Raw genomic sequence first — 18,979 nt, 5'->3', positions numbered from 1 at the left:
AGACAAAGAAGCCTCTGCAAACCCCATCCATCACATTCTTCTTTTAGATCAATGAACATCTGAGCCAAAGTATAGATATATATATATTTTCAAATATCCTTTGTGAAGCAACATTTATTAACAAGCTTGGCACAGAGAAACCTCATTGTGAGAAGACACTGACAAATCTCATTTTCTCAGTGTCCCGCTAATGACGCTGACAATGAGTGAATTCTCACTGCTTGTAAGTAGCGAGAAACAAAATATTCACTAAACAGAATCATGTAAATCAGTAATACAAATTGGGATATAAGAAAATACCTGATTAAATTATACCTCACAGAGTATGTATTTTAAGGATTATTCCTTCCCTTCTTCCCTCCCCCTTATCTGTAATACTTTGCAAAGATTTGTAAGCAGATTTGTCTTAGCTTCTAGTACTGTACATATCCACATCTTCTGGGCTGGACTGACCATGGTCCATAAGTTTTGGATCAGGCTTAAATGTTGGTGTCTTCACTGTTCCTGTTAGAGATATTAAAGAAGTTTAATTAAAAAATACATATATATTTGAGCTGTAGAAAAAAAAATGCTTATTGACACATTTCAAGAATTACTGTATTACCAGACACTTACAAATGATGAAAATATGTATGTTCTAATTAAAACTGTGTAAGTGATACAGGACAATGAAGGCATGTTGTAATTATTAGCACATAGCAGTGGATGGAGAGCAGGTCTTCCTCCTACTCTCTATACTTTAATACTACTTCCTGAATGCAACAGGGTGAGAGAAGAAATAGTGATGCTTTGCCCTACACATGGAAAAGAAGGGAAAGTTTGGGATGTGGAAAAAAAATCTCCAGTCTTTCTTCCCCCCCTGCTCCCAGGAGCACAGCTGTCTCCCCAAACCAACTGAATCAGTATCTTCCCTGAAGCTGCTGCCAGATGGTAAGAATTCCAAATTAAGACAAACACTCTTACCTAGTTTCACTTCATGACTTGCAAAAACAGTGAACTAAGTTTACTAAAATGCTGAGCTCTCACACTCATCCTGAATGACAAGGCACAAAGACCGACATATTTAATGATACTGTAATTCCAGAGGATCTAAGGGAATATAAAGGCAGGTTTTCTAGGACTGTGCCTCCTACTACTAGTCTGCTTCTCTTCCTGCTAAATCAGTTGGTTTAATAAGGGGTGCTATGTTCTCCTGAAAGCTTTGCTCTGTTTGGACTAGTGCAAATAAACATCTCTGACAACACAGATTAATTTAGGGCATGGACATTTTTGGCTGTATTAGGGACATGAACTAATTCCAGACATGAAAGCAAAGACAGAAGATATCTATATACATAAAACTATTAAAGACAGTCTGGCCTGAAGCGAATGTAAAAACAGATCAAAGCATTCCACAAACTAAATCAAAAAAAATACAGGTGCAAAGCAAAGAAAGATGTGAATGCATATTATAGTGAAAATAAAGGAAAAAAAAATTAAAAACCCCACCCAAATATGTTATGCTTGCTTTCCAGAAAAAAAAAGTTCTCGTAAAGAACACAGTAAAAAGAAGTAAGCAAGTTTAAGTGATGAGTAAAATTCAGAAATTGCCCCATCAAAATGTAACAATATTTTAAAACAAATTTAGTTCTCCTTTAACAGGTAATTCCACTGTTGCCCTTAGCAACTGGCCTATCAAAATATTTGTAGGTTAAATATGCTGTTACATGATCTAGTAGATTATCTCAACCACTTCAGATGCACAAAGAACATCACTGCAAAAAACCCTAGCAAAATAAAATCCAATTCTTCATTTGTCAATTACGCATTCCTCTTTCACCAATATCTGAGGATACAGAACCCCTACAGAGAAATGAACAGTAATTCAAATTAGCTGTTTTCACAAAAATCCAGCAGTAATCCTTTTAAATTACACTTATGGTATTCTGACAACAGAAGGATAATTTAAAGTAGATATTTAACTGAAGTACTTGATGATATCATCTCATTGCTAACAACATGGGATATGGTCCACACCATATGGAATGAAAGAAAACATTATTAAGAACAACAAATGTATAAGGATTCTGATGCTGTGACAGGGTCCACAGCGAGAAAATTATCACCTCCCTGAGGCTCTGAAGTATATATTAAATGACAGTGTGTACCATATATTCTCAAGAATAATATGCTATGACAGTCTGCTCCATTTTAAAGCAAGGGTAACTACAAAATTAAGTCAAGTCATTCAGAATTTGCAATTGCCCTGAGATTACAGTTGAAATTTTTACTTCACCTGATGAAGGCACTGTATCTTTATTACTCCAAGACTCTACTGGAGAAGATTCTGTTCTGTTAAATGATCTTGACTCAATAGCGGACTCAGGTTTTGTACTAGAAATTTCTTTCTTTTTCTTATCTTCTTGTGTAACTGATTTTGACTCTTGCTGCAGCTGTGAACCAAAAATAAATTAAAAAATATGCACATGGGCATATGCTTAATACATTATTGCAAAATAAAGCTTTCAAGTCTGAAAGCTTATCTTTTTCAGATATGACATCATGCAATGATATTCCACTAGTAACGTTAAAGTCAGCTGCATGCAAGGGACACAGCTGGAAAAAATAAAATGCATGAAAGAACCCCACAGTTCAGATACAATAACTTCAAATTCACATGTAAGGAAGTTTACTTTGTCACGAGTTCATACTTAAGTCTGATACTGTGTTTTTACCCAAGACCCTCAAAGTACTTCGGAAGTCACTGTTCATTTACAGATGAGGAACCTATAGTCTTACGCAAGACTGAAATAGCATTTAGTTTTTACAGAACACTTATGTGATGGGTTTGCATGGCAAGGTTTTGGTAGCGGGGGGGCTGCAGGGGCAGCTTCTGTGAGAAGCTGCTAGAAGCGTCCCCTATGTCTGATAGAGCCAATGCCAGCCGGCTCCGAGATGGACCTGCTGCTGGCCAAGGCCATCAGTGACGGTGTTAGTGCCTCTGTGATAACATATTTAAGAAGGGGGGAAAAAACTGCTGCACGACAGCAGCCGGAGAAAGGAGTGAGAACATGTGAGAGGAACAACTCTGCAGACACCAAGGTCAGTGAAGAAGGAGGGGGAGGAGGTGCTCCAGGTGCCAGAGCAGAGATTCCCCTGCAGCCCGTGGTGAAGACCATGGTGAGGCAGGCTGTCCCCTTGTAGCCCATGGAGGTCCACAGTGGAGCAGATATCCACCTGCAGCCCGTGGAGGACCCCACGCCAGAGCAGGTGGAAGCCCAAAGGAGGCTTTGACCCCATGGGAAGCCCACGCTGGAGCAGGCTCCTGGCCGGACCCGTGGAGAGAGGAACCCACGCTGGAGCAGGTTTGCTGGCAGGACTTGTGGCCCCACGGGGGAATGAAGAACTGCATGCATGAATGAAGAACTGCATTCATGAAGAACTGCAGCCTGTGGGAAGGACTCACGTTGGAGAAGTACAGGGAGGACTGTCTCCTGTGGGAGGGACTCCACACTGGAGTAGGGGAAGTGCGAGGATGAAGGAGTGGCAGAGACAACGTGTGATGAACTCACCGCAACCCCCATTCCCCATCCCCCTGAGCTGTTGGCAAGGAGGAGGGTGGAGCCCAGGAAGAAGGGAGGGGTGGGGGGGGATGGTGTTTCTAAGATTTGGTTTTATTTCTCATTATCCTACTCTGAGTTTGACTGGTAATAAATTAAATTAATTTCCCCAAGTTGAGTCTGTTTTGCCTGTGACTGTAATTGCTGAGTGATCTCCCCGTCCTTAGCTCAACCCACGAGCCTTTTGTCATATTTTTCTCCCCTGTCCAGCTGAGGAGGGCAGTGACAGAGCGGCTTGGTGGGCACCTGGCGTCCAGCCAGGGTCAACCCACCACAACTTACTACTCTTAGTTAACAGAAGATGGAAAGATAAATCACAGTAACACCCTAGTAATGAAAAATAACATGTTGTTCTGGGAACAGGCTTCACTCAGGAAAAAAAAAGTTAACAGAAACTGTCTTTACCACATCAATTCTTGTTTCGCTATCATTTTCATTACATTTATCTGCATCTCATTTTCAAAATTCAGAATTCCATTTGCACTCCTCAGTGGAAGTAAAAGGTGAGAACCGCATACAAATGACGACGATAAATTTAAAGCAAAATACTTCTAAATGTTAATGTGACTGAGAAACTTTCATTTTCATTAAAAAGAGAAAAAAAAAATCACTGTGCAAAGCTGAAATTTTACTCAGGAAAGTACTACTTTTGTCAGGGGTTTTTAAATTTCCACTGGAGAAAAACCCTTTCAGGTTGCAGAAACAACATGTTTCATTCTGGGATGTACTAACCCAAACTCCACATGTAATTTACAGGAGATTAATATTCCCCTCTACTTAGAGCTGGCAAGGCATCAGCTGGTTTACTATGTCCTATTTTGACCACCTCACTTAAAAAAACCCAATAACACAAACCACACACAGAAGCCCCTAAAAACAGAAAAGGGAGAGAGAAAAACTAGAGAAAGCTCAGAGGAGAACAAGAATTACGTAAGAGTTAGGAAGTCTGCTCTGTAAGAAAAGGTTATACTAGGGAGAAGATAATGTCAAAAACCATGATAAATTTTCCCTATGTAATAGGTCAATATAAAGAGGTTACTGACCATTTATTCACTATGGCTGCAATGAGGACAGGACAAGGAAAAAAAAAATCAGACACAGACAATTTCTGTCACAGGGTAATTAAAACAGACTACCTGGATGGGTTGTGGAATTTCCTTCACTGATATGTTTAACAATAAGCTAGTCATACCTACTGTAATTCTGTGTGTCTTCATTTTAAATTCAGTGGTCTGCTTAGGACCAAAGCTTGAATCAGAATGGATTATTTTTGTCAAGATCAAAAATGAGCTATAATAGAAACTCAGTCTTCTCTTGTGCATCTTGCATGTATTGTGGGACTACATAGGGGATCTCAATATCTATTGGTCTGAAAGGTATTACAAAGATGACATTAATTAAACACTGAAGTTACAAAAATATCAGAGGGGGTTTTGTGCCTCACTTAACACAATTAGTAATCTTAAACAGTATCAGCAGAATAGTACTTGACCTTCTAATTTACTTTTTTCTCCCTCTGAATTTACGGGTTACAGCCATTACTTCAGAAAGCCTACCTTGGTGACATCTTCCTTTTTTGCCCATAGCGATCGCACAGCTTCATAGGTTTGATGGCTTGCAGAAAATAACTTTTTCCCTGTTACCTATTTTTTTAGAAAAATGTAATTTAACAACAGCTTTAAAAATACTAAGATACACAGTCCATTTAAATGAAATGCACCTCATTTGCATGAGAACATGCTTGACCCCATACTAAGACATTTCAGTCAGCTACATTTCAAAATGTAGTGCTTGGTTCTCCTAAATAATTTTTAAATTGGTACGGGAAATCCACAGGTAGCATTCACATGCTACATCCACCTACTCAAAATGAAATCAAAACCTGATCAGCAAACAGCGCTTTTGCAATGTTAGCACAATAGACTGGAGCAGTAGTTTTGAAGGATCCAAACTTGTCTCACTGTGTTGGAAAGGATCAATGATAGTAACACACAAGGAAAAACCCGCAAAAGATGAGCTGGCCCATGTTAGTGAGCAGTGCTTTGCTTTATAAGTGACCAAATCCTTCAGTCTCTTTTCGAAAAGTAATTTCGTAATACTGCAGTGACTATGGAGTACCTTTACAAACACTCTGTAGAAACAGAATACTTCACAGCTGCAACTACAAAAAACTGTGCAAAAGGTATGCAAAACAATAACAACCGATTCATCATGATGGAAAGAGATTCAATTTCAGGATAACGTTCCATAAATCTTTCTGTCAGAACTTAAATCTGATCATTTAACTAAAAGATTGATAAGTCCTAGAACCAAACACAACTAACAAAACTAAATTTCCCTATCTCATCAATTCAACACAGAAGTGCAGTTCTGAAACTATAAATACAAACTTCGTCAAGGAACTACGAAGAATTCTTATGAAGCACTATGTGCTTTTCTAAATGGGGAAACACTGGAAAACTATAGAGAAGGAAGAGATATATAGACTTTATATCCTGCTTTTCAATTCACTTTTTGTGTAGAGAAGTACTGTGTGCCAACAATTCTCGCATACAAAATATTAAGCCTAGTTCTGCTCTTCTACATAAAGACAGCTACAGCTGTCTTAGCATTCTATAGCTAAAACATATTCTAATCAGGCAGACAACTGCAAGATGACAGTAATTGGAAAAACAGGAATTCTAACAAGAGATGCAATTGTACAATATCTCACATTGCACATCTATCAAGTCTGGCAAGGCTTTATTTTTTATTTACTTTTATTTCAGCAATAAAAAATAATCTTCATTTATTTGAGAAATGAGGATTAAAAATTGAGAGGCTATATAACTGCATTTTTAAATTCAGTCATTTCATTCATTTTTTATAGTTACACCATTAACACCTGTGATGCACTATATGTTTTAATGAAGATGCATGTGAATTCTGACTCCTAGTCCCATGACGCTTAATCCAAGTGAAATGAGAATGCTTTGATTAAATTCACTGTTAATTCAACACTAAAATACAGGTAAACTTACCTTAGCAATTACCACTGACTGAGCTGGGTAACAAACAGAAATTCCTAAAGTAGTAAGTCCCAATGGATAAGCAATTTTCTTAAATCTAGAATCTGTATAAAGCCAAATATTTCAAATTAGACACTAATGAAATGTAAAGCTAAGCAGTTGTATGAATTAAATGCAATTGTTTAACCCCTAACCATTGCTTACATCAAACTTATCCCCATAACAGCTGTAGGAGAGAATACAGAGTGTGATTATAGTTTCGTACAGTCACGTTTGCAGGAGATACTGATATTCTGAACATTAGTTTCCTGAACAAGAAATAATCCCAAACTAGATTTTCCAATATTGTGAAAAATGAGAAGAATGTCTGTGCCATTTAAGAGCTGATGTGGTTCTTCACCAGCTCCATGCGTGCTCTCTTGAGGACACAGACTGCAGAATTTGGAGCAGCCAGGAGCCTGGAAACTGGGGCCTCTTTGTTCAAACTTGAGCACAGCTGGGCCAGGCTCAGGTTCCTGTTTGTTGACAAGGAGCCCTGATGACAGATTCTCAAGCCCAAGTCTTTTTTTAAAAATCTGTCCACCAAAAAGTGACAGGGATACAAGAAGAATGCTTTTACTAAGCTGCCAATAATGTGAGTAACCCATTCGCTTTGCGAAATATTCAGATAGACACACACTCAGGTATTACAGACTAACATTTTCTGAACAATATCTTCTAACAGTTTAAGTGTTATTCTTCTACTATTTATCTTGAAAGGAGAGGTGGCTATATCTATCAAATTATCCTTTTGGCTTCAAAAGCTGCCAAAATCATGCCTTCTGATGTGTATTCCCTTGTACCTGTGTAGCCAAATGCCAACATTCTTTAGCTTCTTCCCTCTAAATTCCCTTAGTTTTCACTATACTCAGTAACCTTACCTATTAATTAATCTCCAATTTCCTCCCACACACACATTGTTTCTGAAAACCAATAATGAACAAACTCAAAACAAGTGTCCTACTTTGAATTTCTGTTGATTCCACCATTAAAAATGACTGTATAATCCTGCTCTATCTATTAGGTCTTAGCCAGCTTCTAAAAGAAATATTTAATTATGTCTCTTCAATTTATCTGGAAGGATTTTTTTTTAATACTAGTTACATAGGTTTTTGCCTATGTTTCAGAAAAATCTTCTGACCATTAAAACTACTACATGCTACATATTCAACATATTCATATAATATTTCATATAATAATTCATGTAATAGATTCATACTAACACAATAATTAATATTCACATAACATTCACATAATATTTACTATAATAGTAATATAATATGAGTTATATATTAATTATAATTAATATAAAATATTTCATATTACATAATGAAAATAAGCAAAAACCCCTACCTTTTCTTGCCAGCACTATGCCAGCTAAGCCTGATATTGTAATTACACCAACTTTGGGAAGAAATTCTGGTGGTGGATTCTTCAGGTAAACATAAGCATCTTAGAATTAAAAAAAAAAAAGGAGAAGGAAAAAAAAAGAAGCATAATTCAATATTAATCCTTCTATTTTATTTCCCACTTAAGAAATGAAGATGGAAGTAAAGTTATGAATATCCAAAACTGAAAACAATCCAAGACTGGATTTTTGTTAATGAATGAAGGTGCTTTCTACACACTCTGCAGCCTGTGTCAGCCAGAACCAGAATCAGAGTCCTCAAAACACAGCAGCAAAGTTAACGATTTTTCTCTTTAGGTACTTTTTTATATTTTGTAAAATGTTAGTCCTTAATAAAGGAAAAGGAAAGCATAGTTTTAAGCTTTGATTTTATTGTGAGTTAATATAGATTAAATGAGAAAACACATATTTTGGAATCTCCCAATATCCTATTTTTAAGGAAAATAACTTTTATCTATAGTTTCTGATACTGAACTTGAATGCAAATACTGCTTGTAACTTGTGCTAGAATTAAGAAGCCGTTTTTATAATTAAGACAGGTTGTGGAATTTCCATCGCTGCAGATGTTCAAGACCTGACTGGACCGAGATCTAAGCAACCTGCCTTGGCCCTGCTTTAAGCAGGTGATTGGACTAGATGATCTATAAAGGTGCTTCTACACAGAGCTCTATGGATCTGTAGAGATTCCAACTTCAATGATTCCGTGACACTATGATTTTAAGAACAAAGCTAAAATCAAAGTAATGAGAGATACTATTTAATTGCTCATTTCTCTCATTTGAGAACAGAAATGAAACTCCATAGTGAATTAACAGTGGTCCCAGTTTTTTCTCCCCCAGACTTGCGGAAAGTACTCCAGGCACTTCCCTTCCACCCTTTCCCCCTCTTCCCCCCATAACTAGAATTTGCTGTTTCAACCTTCTTTCTAAGTCACAAGGATAAACAACAGAAAGTGCTCAATTCAGAAATATGTGACTTGCCTACCTTTTCCAAATTGAATTGAATCCATTATTCCATTTTTAACAAAGACAAAAGCATCCTACAAAAAAACAACAAAAAGGAAAACAAAATAAATGTAAAATCTTCGCAAAAGTAGATGTTTTCAGTACAAAACTACGCAGTTGATACATATGGCTCAGCATAATGAGACAAAGAAATATTATGTAACTTTAAAAAAACAAACCACATCAGTGAACTTCTACAGAGGCTGTGCTGAGATCTATCCCCTTTTTGACTTTTAAAACCTCCATCCATATTTAGTTTAAAAAAATCTCTTTAATATCGTAAGATCACTTTCAAAATTGACATCTCAGGAACAAAACTGTAGGGTAGCAGAACGTCTGGATGCCAACTGTAGAACATAAGAAAATTCAATTATAAAATACAATCTCCTCTTCCCTAGAGACACTTAACCGATAAAAATGACTCTGTCTTTTAGTTTGTAAAAGTGGTGCTCAGTTTCGCTAAAGATAAGCAATACTGGTTTGGTTTAAGATGCGTGCTTGACTAGTTTGCATTACTCCCTTCAAATTGGTCAATTTATTTAATTACAAGTTTTTCTTTATCCAGAAAAAAACCTTCTACTAGCCTGTTATTAGTATCATTGTCCTCAGATCGCTAAACAAATGGAGTAAATACACATTCTTTAGGAAATTAATGAAAAAGAATGTCATCTTGAGTTATTTCACTGAAATCATGTTTGCAGCAACATAGAATTTGTACCACCAGAGGTCACTGCGAGTCAATCTCTGAAACACTTACTTGATGAATATGAGCATGGAAAAGTTTGATACAGATTGATAACTAAATTAGTTCAGTTATGCAGTCACTGACAAGATTTTCACAGACCAATGGAATCAAAATTTACAGAAAATATTGGAAGATATTTTGATTTCCTTGCCTTTTTCAAATAATAGGGTCTATTTTGTTTGTAAGAGAAAAACACAACCATAAGATTTCTTATACTAACAACAGCCAGGGTAAAAAGTTGTCATTTACCAGCAGTTAAGAGAATGGTGACAGGTATCGCATTTCCCTCTATGCCTGGAATATGCAATAACAGAGTTGCAAGGTATTTTTGATGACTAGTTAGTAATCGCCTGCTTTAACAGTTACATTGGATGCACTCAGTTTGTCTTCCCTGAAGTATCTAGAACAGGTCTTTTAACCTGCCCTCTGGAAGCAGCTCTCTCTCTCTGTGGACTGTGCCTGGAATTTCAGGCTCCTAAATGCTATCAAGTTCTGCTAGCAAGAAGCTACCTACGTAACTCTTGCTGTAGAAGTTAACCAAGAGATATTTCTGAACCTGACACTGTGGGTTGGCTTAGATCCAGTTTAGCATTGACTGAAAGAGACCTCTGATCTCACTGCCTTCTGATTTGGAAAACAAGGAGAACGCACAGGTTCCCTGTTATAAGCACAGTAGAGAAAAATGAGAGAAGGGTTCATATTTGCACCTTAAATTATACATGTATGCTAATACAAGGAACTGCAAACAAAATCTCCAGGGTGAAGTAATGCTGTTTTTTCAATGTTTTAGTTGAGTGCTGTCAGGAATTGTAGGAAACTTTGGACGCAGGTATTTCTTACTTTGCACCATCCAATATAGCGGCCAGTTGTCCGTCTTACTGAAGAAAATTGCTTCTGCAAGTAACCAGGCTGTTCTTCAACGTATTTCAATTTCAGAGGTGGTGGACAGTAAATTGGAAGCTGGAAAGAAAAGCGTAACTGTACTGCAGGGAGACAGTTTTGTATACTCATTAGTATTTACACAGAATAGTGTTTTTCAAGACTGCATATCCTTAGTGTTCCCATTACAGCAAACAAAACCTCTATATTGAATTATGTTCTTCTATATTTACAAACTTACTTTACACAAGTGTGACTACAGGTTAATTCTTCAGAAATGAAAACTGAAAGTATTGTATAGGTTCCAAGAAGTAGAATTACTGAGTATGATAAAAGTATATTTTATTCAGAATAAGCATGAGCAAGAATAGTTGGAAGATGCATGCATGTAATACTTGAAATTGTAAAAGAAAAAGACTATTATTATCAGTAAGTATCATACTCTTTTACCTTTTCTGGCTTCAGCCTGGAAATAATTTAATAATGAAAATGAGATAAAACTTTACTAACTTACTATTGTAACACTTCATGTTTTATTTCTGCTATAGTGGTCAGTTATTTAGGAAGTAATTTTTATTATCACATATTACTTAGCTATGTATTTTATTTACGGGTAATATAATGCAATGGAAAGAGACTGTATTCTGCAGATTCTTCTAGTATTATGCTAAAGACTGACAAACAGCAAGATTCTTACCTGATTTGGCTTCATCAGCTGACCTTTTGATTCCTTTTCTGTTGCTGCATATACAGTAATGCATGCAAATGGCAGACCAGAAGAAAGAGCTGCCAGCTTTGCCACCTGAGACAGACAGATGAAAAAAGGGACTCAATGCAGAAATAAAAATTTCACTCCAGTAAAATCTGGATTTTCCTATTGCGTTGTGCTTGATCAAATATGGGATTAAACAAATCACTTTTAAAACCTTTTTAAAACAGGATGCCTTTTAGGAACCTCTTCTGTGTTATATGGAGATTTTCTCAAATTACAAGGGTAAAGAAAAAGCTAGAGATCACTGATAACAACAGTTATGTCTGAAATATCAGGAAGAATTTTGTGTTCAAAGCCATGTTGATGCTTCCATCAGCCTTTAAGGTAGATTAAGTTCTAATCTATTCAACATACAGGTACTCCAAGTCAATGAGTCAATGAATGACTCTCTTGTTCCATCAAAACACACCTCAATTTTATTTACAGGAATTCTCCATGACATCAGACAAAATGTCATCTCCTTTCTAACTCAGAGAACGGTTCATCTGCTGTCTGTTTGGAATAACTGCATGTCGACAATAAATGAAAATACATAGCAATAACTGGAATTAAGCATCACCCGCTTAACCTTTTGAATCACGTATGTTACAATGTACATTACAGAAATATAGGTTTGGTCATGAGAGTCTGATGTCTACTTAGAACATTAATTTGGAAAAAAACACCATATATTACACAAAGCTTAAACTCAAATACAGCTTCACGTAAATATTTTTTAAACAATTGCCTTAAGATTCCAATCAGAGCGGGCATACCATATATTAAAAAACTTGCCACAACATGTTGCAGCATCTGCAGCTTTGGTAGATTATAGTTTCTTCTATATCAGTAAAGACGTTTCTGTTCTGTTCTTCACCTGAAGCATTTTTTAAACTTTAAAAATGTGAAAACAAGTATGAAATACGTTCCCAGGATCTGCATAGAGATGATGGTGGTAGAATGCCAGAAAAATAGAAAAGCAGGGAAAAAACCAACTTGATTTTGGGAAATACCTGAATTCCAAGTATAAAACTCTACTGCATTCTCATTGTTATCTCAGCTTTCAATTGGAAATATCCTGTCAAAGGAGCAGGATGTGCTCCATAGCATTTCGTTACAATAATGAATACACAATGAACACGAAGAAAGGCAAAAGCACTACCTTGAATTAGCTCAGGTTCACGATACACCTATCACATCCAGATTAAACCACTCAGGACAGCAAAACACCATCACTTGTGAAGTAAACCGTGTGATCATCATGGCAAAACTTTCAGATCATACAATCACAGTGAAACACAAAGCTGTTGGAGAAGAAAGGAGGACATTGCCATGATGAGAGGACTACTGTGAAAGAAGGGGCAAGCAGACAATGCCAGAGCTGAAAGCTGTAGGATAAAGCTAAAAACTATTCTCCGGTTGCATTTCTTGGCATGGGGGGGGCTGAGGGGAGGAAGGGTTACTTAAGGTTTCTCTACACTAACGGTCTTTAGTAATATAGAGTATTCCTGCTCTTAACACACAGCCAACGTGCCCCTCCCCTCTCCTTGGAGCATAATTACCGCACCACCCTAAAAGTCTGCTAGTGGCTACTATTTACTTCATGCTTTTCTTCCATTTAGAAATGGTAGGAAAACGTGTAGGACTGAGCTCATTTTGCTTTGAGAAACAGAACCCCACTGCTTTTTCTCTTCAAGCCAGGTTGATGTCACAAAATTTTTGTAACACAGCTATGTCAGCTGGAAGCGTCAAACCCCCCCCAACTCCAGCATAGCTAGGCTAGCAAATCTCAGCTGGCAAAGCCAACGCTGTAGACACAATCATGTTGACCAGCCTGTACTATTCCCTTAATTTACACTAGTGACACCCCAAAATACTTTCCTTTTGCAGATGGACATGAAGTATAACAGGCCTGAGGGGCACCGATACAGAACTGCTAGACATGGCCACTAGACAAAAGCTGGGGATACACCTCTCGCCGCATCGGGAGTCCCAACCAGGGGAGATGGGGACAGCACAAAAGCAGAGACTGCATGAGCTCCTCTTCTCACAGAGGCTGACAGGTGGGGCAGCGACTCAAAGGCAGGAACTTGTGATAGCTGCTGCCCGTTTCCTCCCCTGGGGTTTACACGCACCATACATGCACACAGGCACGGGAGCAGCTGCTTTGCAAGTTAAGGCAACAACGCGTCTGGATTTGGAGTGGCGCAGAGGGGAAGACACCAAAAATCTTGTCACTAAAGAACTGTTTTCCCCATGTTGACCTAGCTACGCTGGCAAGCGTGGACACGGTCAGAAGGAAGACGGAGGTGAGAGCACTTCCTGAAATCTACAGAGAAAACTCCTATGTACATAAAAATACAGCCATGCTGATACTATGTATGTTGACCAGCATTGTGAAAAAATTGTTAGTCACATGTTGACAAAAAGTTTAGCATGTAAGAGCTGTAGCCACAATGATCTGACACACTTAGGTTACAACTGCTGTACCGAGGAGTACTTGCCATTTTTCCCTTCAGTGCTTAACATGACCACCTCAACAGAAAAAATCACCAGGAGGCTCTGTTGACTCAGCTGTGTCCCAGCACAGGAGAACAGCTCTCCTAGCACTGAACAGCCCCAGGATATAGAAAATACGTGAGAGAGGATGGCAATAATCAAAATATGAACCAATTAACGCAGCAACTGTCTTTCTGATGATGCTGCTTAGAGCAAAATGCCACAGTCTGAGCTACAGGAGATTATCTATAAAGGGACACCCATCCTCAAAGAAAAGTCTGTATTTTTAAAGCATTATTAAAGGAAAATCTTTAAAATTTATCGTAATTCAGATAGCCTATCCCAGTACCTAATGCTACCAAGAGAACATACCCATATTCAGTAGATAGTAGAAGGAAAATAAAATTTTGAAGTGAGAAACTGTGAAAAAGTTATATTGTTCACTTAAATTCGATCCATTTCTTTTAGCACAATAAACTCAGTTGTGAATTTCTAAATGTAAAAGAGAAAGCTATTCTGGGAAGGTGAATGGTAAGAGTCAGAAGACTTCCAGTAATACCACTGCCATGCTACTGACACTGCCATCACACTGCAGCACGTACAGGAGGCCGTTTTTATCGCAGGCACAAAAAGCACATGGGCTATTTCAAAGCACTGAACAGTGTAGACTAATAGACATGGCATTATTTTTGATGAAAAGACCGAATAGCAATTATTTGCTGAAGAAATTTATTATATGCTCTCTAGCAGAAAATTGTTACAGCTATACCTTTTAATAGTAGAATTAGAGTAAAACCAATCAAAATGTAATAACAAAACTGTTAAATGTACCTGGATAATTTTGGCTTTAAGACTTTGCATTTCAAACAATCTACTTCAAACTGTTAGAATCTTATCAAAGATCAAAAATACATTCTATAAAAAAAGTTAAAAAGCCATATCACTACAAAGAATTCACTATCTTCAACTCAAAAGATGCAGAATACAAACTAAAGCATAATAAAACCATATATTTAATTTATGCTAATCTCCAAAAGGTTGAGTGTTGTTTCTCACTGAAACTGCAAATTCTGTATATTTACTTCAAGAACTGGAGCACAAATAAGGAAACTTGCCCTGAAGGTAGGAAGAAGCCTCAAAACGAAAATAGGTAATCAAAGGAGTAGGGTATATGCAAAAACCTGATGTGTGTATGTCGTGGTTTAACCCCAGCTAGCAACGAAGCCCCCCCCAGCCGCTCGCTCACTCCCCCCCAGTGGGATGGGGGAGAGAATCAGAAGAGTAAAAGTGAGAAAACTCATGGGTTGAGATAAAGACAGTTTAATAGGGAAAGCAAAAGCCGCACACGACAGCGAAGCAAAACAAGGAATTCGTTCACTGCTTCCCATGGGCAGGCCGGTGTTCAGCCATCTCCAGGAAAGCAGGGCTCCATCACGTGTAACCATTACTTGGGAAGACAAATGCCATCACTCTGAATGTCCCCCCCTTCCTTCTTCTTCCCCAGCTTTACATGCTGAGCATGACGCCATGTGGTCTGGAAGGTCCCTTTGCTCTGCTGGGGTCAGCTGTCCCTGCCATGTCCCCTCCCAGCTCCTTGTGCCCCCCAGCCCACTCGCTGGTGGGGTGGGGTGAGAGGCAGAAAAGGCCTTGGCTGTGTGTCAGCACTGCTCAGCAGGAACGAAAACACCCCTGGGTGATCAGCACTGTTTCCAGCACAAATCCAAAACGTGGCCCCATGCTAGCGACTAGGAAGAAAATTAACTCTACCCCAGCCAAAACCAGCACAGTCTATATATATAAAAATATATATATATGCACCTTCTCTATCACAAAATCAGAATCTACTAGTCAGATTAAAATAAGATTAAAATTTTATCAGCTACTGCATTTCATATTTTCAGTGGAGAGCTGTTACTCAAAGAATAAGAAGCACGGGTTTACAGTTTTCTGCTACCACTTAGATGTCTTGAGGTAGAACAGAAAACCATCTCTGATCCTTTTATTTTTCCCAGAAATTACATGAGACATGACAATTGTCAGAAGTTTCTAGGCCAAACCCGGTATTTTAATTCAGATATGTATTTATAAGTCTCTAATGACAACTACAAAAAACCCACACGAGTGGAATAGAGCATCCTTCCACTTCAACTCAACTTACTGACACTCCACAGATTTGTTTTTAATCTTCGTCTGCCACATGGTAAGCCATGGAGAGTGAAAACTTAAGAAAAAAACTCTATTAAAATTTTCATAGTAAATAATAAAGAACACACTTAAAGTTACATCACTTCACCACAGGCACTGAATCATTCAGGTTTATGTACCGAACTATACTGCTTCAAGATCACCTAGCCATACAGCCAAGCCAAATACAGTTTCTTCTTTCAGGTACTTGTCTCATAACAGACGAAGGTAAAATGCTTCATTTTGATTCCTTTGGCTGTCCTCATTTGCATCATGTTTTTCTTTGCAGATATACCCACATTTTAAATACTCTGCAAAAGTAAATATGAAAATTCATGTGAGAGCAACCTATTCATCAATTTGATGATGAAAACTGGAAAACCTGCCTAAATATTCGACAGAAAGCCTAGCTCTTTACAGGCACATTCTTCCCTGCTTAAAAACACTATATTATCTCTACACATAAAAATATTTTAGATACTTGTGACCCTGTTAGTTTGTAACAGCATGATTTTAACATCCTTGTTCTAGTGATGTATAACACTACTACAGTTTACAACACTACTACCAAACTAGTATCTTGATACTTCATCTCTCGAGTAGGGAGCGGAAGGCATTTCAGAAGTTGTAAGTAGATGGCGAACAACCAGAAGAGAAATACTTCTTTTATTCCCTGCTGTACAATTTAACCACCCTCTTGAACCAGCCCTTTCTACCTCAAGTTCTACAACAGAGAAAGCAATACTGAGACCTCTTACTTTCCTACTCCTCCTTCACCTGAACCCTCGGTTACAGGCTGAAGGGATGTCCCCACTCCCAGAAACTACGACCTTCTAGTTCCCCCGAGCTGGAGTAGAGAGGCTGGGCAGCCAACATGAGTTCAGCACTGGGGAAGGACTCTGCAAGGTATCGTCACCCCAGCGAGCCAGTCGGCACGGCGGGCCTATCCGCTTCCCGCCTCGCAGGCCCCGCGCACTCCCGGTGCTCCTCCCGAGCTCAGCGACGCCCCGACGGGAGCAGCCGCCGGGCCTGGGCCGCACACACCGGCCCGGCCGGTTCAGTGTGTGACACGCCGGCTGAGGCTGCCCCTGCGCCGCGCAGCCCCGCCGGCAGAAGGGGCTCCTTCCCTTTCCTCAGCCGGCGGGGGGGCCGGCGAGGCGCGGAGACCCCGGCGCGGCGGGCCCGCTCTGACAGGAGGCGAGCGTGCGGGCCGGCCGCGCGGGGCCGGCGGGGAGCGCTGTTCTGGGGGCTCCCGAGGAGCGGGGGAGCCACAAGAGGCCCCACGGAGTGTCCTCCGGCTCCCCCCGAGGCCGTGGGTGTCTCTGAGCGGGAGGGGGAGCCCAGGCCGAGGGAGCCGCCGCAGCACCGCCCTCCCTCACGCAAGGCGGCACTCACCTTGGCCGCCATGTTAGCGACAGCCCCTCGCGGCGCGGGCGCGTACGGCGAGCGGGAAGGGCCGAGCGCTGGGCGGGGCTCCGCGCGCTCGGGGCGGGCCGGGCCCTGCGGCCTCGCCGGCCTCGCCGGCCTCGCCGGCCCCGGCACGGCAGAGGCGGTGCGAGCGGCAGCGGGAGCGGGGCAGGCGGCAGTCGCCGAGCCCGGGGCCGCGGGGGGCCCTGACTCCGCCCGGCGGGCTGCCCCGCGAGGGGAAGGAGCGGGAGTTCCTGAAAGCGCCGAGTTCTGCTGTTCCCTCAGCGCGGGACACCCTGACAGGAGGGAGATGGGCACCGGAGGGCGTTACAGGGGTGAATGTCGCCAAGTGAACAGCTGCAACAGCGACGCGCTTTGCTGGCTTTGTAAGGCACCGCGCTCAGTTCTCTTCCTTTAATCCTGCGCTACAAAGTGACCGTCATTTAAAAGTAGACTTCTGTGCGGTCCTAGTCAGCGTGGCCTCTGAAAGCTCTCTTCAGAGATACGTGCCTGTGTCGGTGCCTTCAACCGAGACAGCACACGCAGAGATCACTGTAGCAGAGCCTTCAGTCCTGTGATGATTTGACATCTCTGTGATACTTTTTTTTTTCCTTTTAGCTTCTAGAAAATGTTCCCCCCCCTCACATGTACTCCAGAATACCAGATTACTGATTCTGTTGTGGTCAGAAAAGCGCAAATCCCAAATGTCCCCGTTTTACAACATGAAACGGAGAGAAAAACCCAGGTGAGCTGCGTTTGCTTTGGCCAAGGAAACGGCCAGAACGGTTTTCTGAGGGCTGCTCCTGTCAAGCAGCCCCAGCCTGAGCCGTGCGCAGGGCAGGGGAGCGATGGTCCGTCCGAGGAGAGGTCAGCAGCTGGCCACGAGCTCTGCGTCTGCCCAGGTCACATCCAGGACTGACGCTGGACGGTGATGGCTCCTCGTAGTTCCAGCTATGGGAGAACACACACACACACGACACAAGCACAAAATTTAAGTGCAGATAATTCGTTTATTGAAGTCCAAATTTACAACTGAAGTTTACAACTTTTTTTTTCCCAAAACAAAAGCTTTGTTTGAATTTAGGAAGAATAAATGTTCTTTTTAATAATGTACAGACTATATCTCTTAAATAAGTTAATATCTTTGAAAAAAGAGCAATATGTTCCTTTTTTAATGTTGCAGTGCAACTTACAACTTACACGTCTGTGCAATGTACCATGAGGTATATGCCCAGTGAGCAACACACAGTGAAGTTTTCCATTCATAAATTTTCATTGTAGACACACAAAAAGTTAACAAGTTAATCTGTGATAGAAAAAACGCAGCCAGGTACAGTAATTCACACAGAACTCATCTGAAAAGAGGGAAAAAAGAAACCTAATGTTCATTGCCTATATAAACTATTGGATCATCTCTCAACATAGACAAGTATAAAATTAAAAATACTGTTGTGAA

General features: G+C 40.1%; 1 protein-coding gene across 1 annotated transcript; it reads right to left on the bottom strand.

Moving 5' to 3' along the window:
* Positions 1–366: 366 nt before the first annotated feature.
* APOOL (apolipoprotein O like) lies at positions 367–17,665 on the bottom strand. Its single transcript, XM_072877023.1, has 9 exons — positions 17,512–17,665; positions 11,380–11,484; positions 10,644–10,763; positions 9,039–9,093; positions 8,000–8,098; positions 6,620–6,711; positions 5,156–5,242; positions 2,276–2,432; positions 367–504 (listed from the first exon to the last, which is right to left on the bottom strand). Exons 1-9 carry the CDS (start codon positions 17,521–17,523, stop codon positions 407–409), a joined length of 825 nt encoding a protein of 274 aa, XP_072733124.1. The 5' UTR covers positions 17,524–17,665; the 3' UTR covers positions 367–406.
* Between the last annotated feature and the right edge of the window lie 1,314 nt (positions 17,666–18,979).

Source organism: Ciconia boyciana, chromosome 12 (genome assembly GCF_034638445.1).
Source record: "Ciconia boyciana chromosome 12, ASM3463844v1, whole genome shotgun sequence".
NCBI lineage: Eukaryota > Metazoa > Chordata > Aves > Ciconiiformes > Ciconiidae > Ciconia > Ciconia boyciana.
This window is presented reverse-complemented; position numbering and strand designations above follow the sequence as displayed.